The sequence below is a fragment of the Choloepus didactylus genome, chromosome 4 (assembly GCF_015220235.1).
Source record: "Choloepus didactylus isolate mChoDid1 chromosome 4, mChoDid1.pri, whole genome shotgun sequence".
NCBI lineage: Eukaryota > Metazoa > Chordata > Mammalia > Pilosa > Megalonychidae > Choloepus > Choloepus didactylus.
Window position 1 is genome coordinate 127931309 of NC_051310.1, and position 8042 is coordinate 127939350.

General features: G+C 35.9%; 1 protein-coding gene across 8 annotated transcripts in view; it reads left to right on the forward strand.

The window, feature by feature from the left end:
• Positions 1-4629, forward strand: part of FAM214A (family with sequence similarity 214 member A) — a 137446-nt gene extending 132817 nt beyond the window's left edge. For 7 of the 8 annotated variants that reach the window (XM_037833932.1, XM_037833933.1, XM_037833934.1 and 4 more), the window contains 2 exons: positions 903-1102; positions 4060-4629. In XM_037833932.1, the coding sequence (XP_037689860.1) occupies positions 903-1102; positions 4060-4213 (354 nt within the window). In that variant the 3' untranslated portion in view covers positions 4214-4629. Of the gene's footprint in view, positions 1-902; positions 1103-4059 lie in introns of those variants that run through there. The other variant, XR_005216461.1, reaches the window with a different exon arrangement.
• Positions 4630-8042: the final 3413 nt, after the last annotated feature.

Genomic DNA, 8042 nt, shown 5'->3' on the forward strand with positions numbered 1-8042 from the left:
ATGTCCAGTGCCACGGATGAGCTTCTGAAAGCATGGGCACCAAGTTACCTATTGATGTGTTGGTAATTTGGTTAAAGTCAGCTCAGCATTTTGGGGTTTTGTTTAGAAATTAGTGCTTTTTAAAATTACATTCCTTTGCTTATTCATATCCAAGTAACAATTGAATTCAACTCAGCCTTCAATTTCATTATGAAATTGATGATAAGCAAAAAAGCCTAGTATTCTTACAAGTTTTTAAATGAATCCAAGTGTGAGAATGTGAAGGTATTACATAGCTTACTTTGGATCTAATAATAATGAAATTCATTTTCAATATTTGGAAAAATTTTCAAATAAGAGAAAGTCTCTTTTTGAGTACCTATTTTATTGTTATAATAACCATGTATACCTGAGACACCAAAAATGTTGTTTTTACAAAGCTTTTAATTTTTTATTTAAAAAAAAAATTCTGTTAACTCATCATTCAAATGTGAAAAAATTTAAAAATTCTATTTGGGGAAGTTTGCAGTTGATACTCTTAATGATGCTAATGGTAGAAATAATTAACTGGGTGAATTAACTCAGTATATATGTATTTTGCTTATACTAGTGGAACTATTCTTAAAACTGAGATCTGAAAAAGGAGTAAAAGTGATATTTTGCCTATTACTACTATGAAATTTGTGACAAAAGATTGATTTGTTACAGGATTTTATATTATTGTAAAAAATAATTGAATTGTTTTTAAAATGTTGAATATTATTACATAAACTTCTAAAATTTTATTAGCTTTAGTCACTGAAACTGAATTGTATCTACTGAAATTACCTTATTGTTAAAGACTATTTTGGTATTAGGCACATTTTAAGTCAAAGCAATAAATTACTGTTTTTAAAAGAATAATTTCTTTATTGTTTCTTCAGACCTTATTTAATCCTAATAAGACTGTGGTGAAGATGTTTGTTGTGACATATGACTTGCGAGGTATGCCAGCCAATCATCAGACATTCCTTCGACAAAGAACTTTTTCTGTACCTGTTAAACAAGAAATGAAGAGAAGTGTTAATAAAGAGAACATCCGACATAGAGAAGAACGGTTATTACGCTACCTCATACATCTGAGGTAGTGTTTCAAATTATTATGGGAATATATTACTTTAGAAAAACAACTCTAAAATTTAAGTTATTTTAAAAAAACTATGACTGTAGCGAGGCCAGTGCCCTTGAACTTTGTTTAGCTTGGAAACCCTTTCTGCAGTCATTATTACTTGAAGAATTATGGAAGTTTTCATTTATAGTTATGTAATACAAAATATTTTTATATCAAAACAGATTTTTATATCCAAAGCATCAAAAGAGATGCTGGTGTATCTGGGGCAGTATGAAACACATCTTCTAAACCGATGCTGTCCAATGGAAATATAATATGAGCCATATATGTAATTCTATATTTTTCAGTATCCACATTAAAAACATAATAAAAGGGTGAGATTAATATTTTTTATTTAACCCAATATATCCAAATGTTTTCATTTCAACATATAATAAGGTAAAACTTACTGAAATATTTTACATTCTTTTGTTGTACCAAATCCTGTAAATTAAGTGTGCTTTTATACTTATGGCACAACTTCATTTGAACTAGCTACGTATCAACTGCTCAAAAGCCGCTTGTGGCTTGTGGCTACTGTATCAGGGAAGTTTTTTTTGTTTTTTTTTTTTGTTTTTTTTTAATTGTGGAATAAATTCAAAGTTACATGAATAGTTGCAAAAACAATACTAGCCCCATACACAGAATTCCATCATACCCTGACCCCCCTCCCCCGATAGCGCAATCCACCAACTTTAACATGCTGTCACATCGCTATTTCTTTCCCTCCCTCCCTATCATCCATCATATATTTCTCTGTCTTCTGAACATATGAGAGTTAGCTGCATACATCCTTGAACATACACTATATTTCACGTATGTACTTCCCATGAACAAGAACATTGTTTTATGTAATTCCATTAAGCACAGCTAAGAAGTATAAGAGATTCAACAATGATAGAATGCTTACATTCTATATTTCCTTTTCCTTATGTCTCAACTCTGTCCCTTCGAGTCACCTGTCCTCCACCCTCCAATCCCATCCAAGTTCATCCTTAGCATTCAATAAGACAGGGAAGTTTTTAACCTTCATTCATTCATCCACTGCTCAACAAATATTTATGTGCCAGGCATGCTTCTAGGCACTAGGGAAACAGTAGTGACAAAATCTCTCCTCTCATAGAACTTATATTTTAGTAGTTCCATCTGTAATGTCTTTTAACTTTTATTACCCAGCTCATAGCTCTAGGGAGTGAGAAGCCATTTGTTTGCTCTTGGGATCCAGCCTGCCAGCATCTTAGGGTATGGTTTTCAGGCCTAAATCCTGGTGTACCTTGCAGAATTAATGAGCAAGTCAATTGGGTAAGAGGGCTAACTTTGTTCCTAAAAAGTTTCTGGTGCCATTTCACAGTAAGTCCTTAATCACTTCAATGACAGTAGTTCATCTTAGCCTAACTTCTTACTATAAGGAGCCCTATTCATTAGTAGGAAGCACCTTTCATCCAGGGCACAGGCAGAAGAACTCTGGACTCTGTCATTGGTAACCACTAGCTGTCTTTCAATAGATCTGCCTTGCAGGGGTGATCTGGAATGTATAAGGAGTGAGCTGTACATTCAAGTTGAATGTTTGAAAAAAAAAATCTATCAAGTTAATTGACCCCCTCCCTCCCCCCAAGTCCTGCTTAATTAGAGCTCTCCTCTTGTGATTTTCTGCCTGATATTTGTCATTTGAAGGACATGTTGAACCAGCATAATGTTTTTAAACCGACCTGACATTGGCTGACATATGCCTGGTGGGAGATGTTACACAGATTGTGGGGATGAGAAATCTATCAAAAAAGACCTGGAGGACTTTTAAAAAGAGAAATGGTGTGAATAGCATCTGTTATAAGAACACCTCCCAGCCAAACCTAGGAAAAGATTCAACTTTCTCTGATTAAACTTCCATTTGACACCATCCTCTTGAAGTTTAACAATTGTAGCCATATGTAAGTGACATTTGCCAATGTAAAAAACAAGTACCCCAGCTTTTGTAATCGCCACATAATGATTAGAGACTTTAAATGATATAGAGACCTCCTTAGGAAAAACGGTATACTTCCAAAACTCACTATATTCTTCTTCAGATTGTGAAATTGAAAAACTTCAGAGAGAAGGAGAAAGTGAGTCAGTCAGAGGTCTACTTTAGCATATACAGTTGGCCACCAGATCTTGGAGATAATTTGAGAATGATGTCCACAAACCCAGAGAGTATTTATGTTACATTGAGGGAAAGGCAAAGAGAAATTAGGGTGTGTTTGACCATCTGCCAAGTACATTTATGTGATTAAAGACTCCAGCCCTCTATATTTTGCTATAGAAACTATTTCATACACTGTTATGATAGCCGATTTTATTTCACTAGTAACTTTTCTCTTGATGTTTATGGTGGTTAGGCTTTATTAAACTTCCCTTTATTGATGATAGCCATCCTTTCTTGTTCTATAATTGCCCTCACAATTTGCCCATTTTCTGTGGTGACTTTTCAAATGTGGACTCCATTTTAATCTGCCAAAATCATGGGAGCCCAAGTTGTATGAAGAGGTTCAGTCTTTGTAGCTAGCAGATGCTAGGGCTGCAAAACACAAATGTAATATAATTGGCTCATGTAACTTGACCTTTATGCTGTAAATGAGGAAAGGCACAGATGCTGTGGTGTCAGGGATAAAAAGTAAGAATATATTTGAAACCCAGACTTACAAGAAGAAGCGTCTAGATATTGTAACAAAAGAGGGGAAGGTCACATGGAGCATTTGGGGAATAGTAAAGGAAGACGCATATACTTTGACAATGTAAGATAACACCTTAGATATATGGAAAATTTAGTGTTAACCTAACATTGTAGTGAGATTAATTCTTCTTGCTTTCAAATTCTAATTACTCAGATTTGTTTGTTTTAAAGACTCATTTCCCAAAATGATACATTTTGTTTGTTTGTTTGTTTGTTTTAGGTTCCAGAGTTCCAAATCTGGAAAGATCTACCTCCATAGAGATGTACGGCTCCTGTTCTCTAGAAAGTCAATGGAAGTTGATAGCGGTGCTGCATATGAACTCAAATCTTACACTGAATCACCGACAAATCCTCAGTTTTCACCAAGATGTTAATGAGTGACTAAAGTATTTGCTCAGTACCCAAGTTTGAAAGTAAAAATTAGCATAGAATGGAGTGTACCAAGTTAACAACCAGGAGAGTGGATCCTCGCCTGTTACTCTGGACCAGTTTTTAATGAAAGGATTTCTGGAATGAGATCTGCATATTCCAAGTAGACTGGAAACACTCATGTCCTAATCCTTTTTGTACTGTTGAAACCACTTCATTGGAAAATGTTGCAGTAGCAGAACCCCCGGTTAGATTAGTGTTTACACATTTTATTTCTCAGTTATTTAATATTTAATGTTTTCCTTAATACTCAAGTGATGTTTGTCTCTAGTGTTCTAATGTAGCATAAATCCTATGTAAAATCATACTATGTATTTTTGACATTAACATTGAAATCTGAAATATATGCACAAATCTTTAATTTTGTGTGATGTGTTTTAAGCGCTATTCATTTAAGTTATTGAAAATGAGAATGAAATGTTGAGCTTCTTTAAGATTAATGCACTATGCAAGCATGTATACTTTCATTTTTGTATCTCTCACATTTAGTTTATACCACACCCCACCCAGGTTGCTGTCTCACATAGTAGCCCTTTAACATGCTGTATTGACAGTGCAGTGCAGACTAAGAGCTTCACATTTCCCTTGCAAGTTCAGATCATCATGCCTATTCATATTCCTTCTAGGATTCCTTATCCCAAAAGCCGTTCTATTTTTCCCTAAACATTACTATAGAGGCTTTACATTAAACTTTCTCAAAGTGTTAAAAAGAATATGTACTTTGAAAACAAATTAGTATTTATATTGTAAATATATTCAAAAAACTAAGAAATGTGTATTTGGCTTTTATTTTTAGATGAGCTATTTAAGTGATTTGGTGAATTTCTGGTAATTCCCTTCCCTCTTCTGCAGCTGTCAGGAGAAGGGGGAAGATATCTTGGGCTTCTCCTAATTTATGACTTCCTTGTTCAGGGTAACAATGGAAAGTATCAGACAAATGGGAAACCACCAAGGAAAAGGGGCTCTGAGTGCATCAAAGTCTGACCCACCCTTTCCCTACCCCCACCCCCCCTTTGGAAGGAACAGAGTGGTTTTAAATACTTGTGCTTGGATGATGGGCAGCAGCAGATCAGATGAGAAGGCAAAGAGAAATGCACTGGGAATGCTGGGCTGAAGCTGTGAGTGCTAGTTAGAATATGCACCATTAAGTAGGCCAGACCCAGGATACCTGGGAGTCTGGAACTAGGTAAGTGGTGTGGAATTAGGAGGGGAGAAGGGCTTTATTTTGGGACCCAGCTAACGGACAGACAACCTAAGGGAATCTGTCTGAGTGATGAGTGTGGCTGCAGACTGTAGAATGGCGAGACTCTTACAAATTCTTTTAAAATACCAGGTAAAAGAGAAAAGACTATATTCCATAAAACTGAGGGGGAAAAGTTCTTTGGTACAAATTTTTGAAGATTTGTTCTTAATCTTTAAACTATAGTGAAAAGAACATGAGACAGGGAGCCGGAAGGCTTATAGTCCTAGCTTTAATGCTATCTGAGGGGACTAACTCCAGGAATCCCCTAACCTTCCTGGTTCTGTGTGAATTAGAACGTAGGATGAGAGTTTCTTTTATGTGTCTTTTAATCTAATTCTTGAAGTAAGTATTTCAATATGTATATCTAGATTTCTTACACATTTTGACAAAAGTCCATATTGATAATTTTATATAAAACTTAGAAAAAAGCAAACAATTAAAACATCAGAATCCTTTTTTTAAATAGAAAATGCTTTTGTTTCTTCGACCTCCCCAGTTAAGTTTGCCACCAAACTAGTGATGTATGTTCTTTTTCATGGATACAACACTGCAGTCTTTCCAGAATTCTTTGTACCAAGTGGTCCTCTACTTTTCTGAGCATTTTTAGAAAAGGTCAAGAAGTTGACTGAAGCATCTGGGTGCATCTTCTTGTGCTCTTTCTGGCAAATTTGCCCAAAGGAAGCATGTGCTGACATTTTTTCTCTTTACTTCCTAGGGCCTCTTTTGCCCATGGTGTTTTTCTTCTGTGAAGTTATGTCACTCAGGGCCTGTCTGATCTCACTTGTCCTGACACTAATTTTGTCACAATGGTTCTCTATCCTTCTTTAGTCATTGGCTGAGACTTTACCATACCCCCTATATTGCTCCTCTTTGTATTCAAAGATTGTCAGTAGACTGTTACATTTGAGTGTTGGCATGTAGGTAAGATACCAGCAGACAACCAACAGTCCTTCCCATGGTAGATAATAGAGGTCTCCTCCTTTACTTGGCAGTTTTGCCAAGTAAAAACGATTAATGAACTGAATCACACCTTTAAACTTCCTTTAAAAAGTTACTCTAGGTCATAAGAAACCTGCCAAAAGTCTTGGGAGATTTTCATACCAGAGGGAATGCTGAAAATACATTAACAAGGAAGTGATGAAATACAGGCTGGCTGGAAGATACCAAACAGAAGGCTCCCCTTCTCTGCCCTTTCCCCCCACCAAATCTCTGTCATTTCCAGAGGGTTAAAGAAGGGGAAAATTTCTCTATCCAAGACTTTTTCCTTGGCATCCCCACTCTTCCCTGTTTTGTAAATGAAAAAACGAATCTTTTTTAAATTTAGTTTTCAAAAATTATACATTATGAAGAAATTTCACACTACATAAGTATATAAAGTAAATGTGTAAGTCCCCTATCCCTAGCTTGCCCCTCCAGCTACTACTTTCCAGAGGTGGTCACTGTTAAAAATTTGGTATATAACATTCCATGTGGTCTAGACCTAGGAACACAGAATTAGTCTAGACAGGAAGGAGGATTTTCACTCAATCCTTCTGGCTGTCTTTATAGGGCACTGGAATCATCCAATTCTATTGTAACATGCTACTCTTACCGTGGATTATCTGTGAAAGATATGTCAAACTTAGGTACTATAAGAGGAAGGAGAAAATATAAGAATGCCTACTCTGCCAGGCCCTGTAGGCAGTTTAATATTTAATCCTTAGAACCATACTTCAGTAAGAGTATGGATACCTACAGTTAAAGAAAAGGAGGCTTGAAGAGCTTGCCCCCAGTCACACAGCCACAGAGTGGAAGAGCCAAGATGCAAATCTAGGTTGAAGTTTGTCTTTTTCACTATACTCCACTGGAATTTTCTCTCTTCACTTTTTTTTTTTTTTAACGAGAAATCATGACCTGGCATTAAAATATATTCTTCATCAATATTCTTGGAAATAAAGTTTATAACTTGTGTGATAAGTGAAAAATACAATAAGGAAAGCATGTTAATACTAAGTTAAAAAAAAAAAAGCAGTGAGTATGCTTGGGAAGGAATGCTCAAAGGCACCTCAGAGGCCATTCAACTTACTGTACTGTCACGAGGAATGCAAACACAGTTGAGGGACATTTTAGAAAGAGTGTCTCAAATATTTTATTAGATTTTTAAAGGTTTATAGTTTTAATAGCATCTTCTAGGCACCCTTCTACTCCATTGTTCACTCTTACATTGTAGTTTTTTCAGAGTTTCAACTTTTTCTAGTTCATGTGGAGATATCTCACCTCACTAAATCCCCAGAGTAGTGGCATCCTCCACCTTCTAGTTTCCGTTCCCAACACTCAACTTGCTTCCTTTACAGTCATCTGACCTGCTTACTCTGTTAATGATCCCTGGGCCTTTGCTAATAGAAATCACCATTTATCCCCAAGGTTTTAGGTACTCCGTATCTAACGTGGTTTCAATGGGTTGATCTAACAGTCTTTTCCTATCTCCCTTTTCATTTAAAATGTATTCTGTTCTTGAAGTTTGCTACACAGGTTGACGCAGGCGAGCTTCC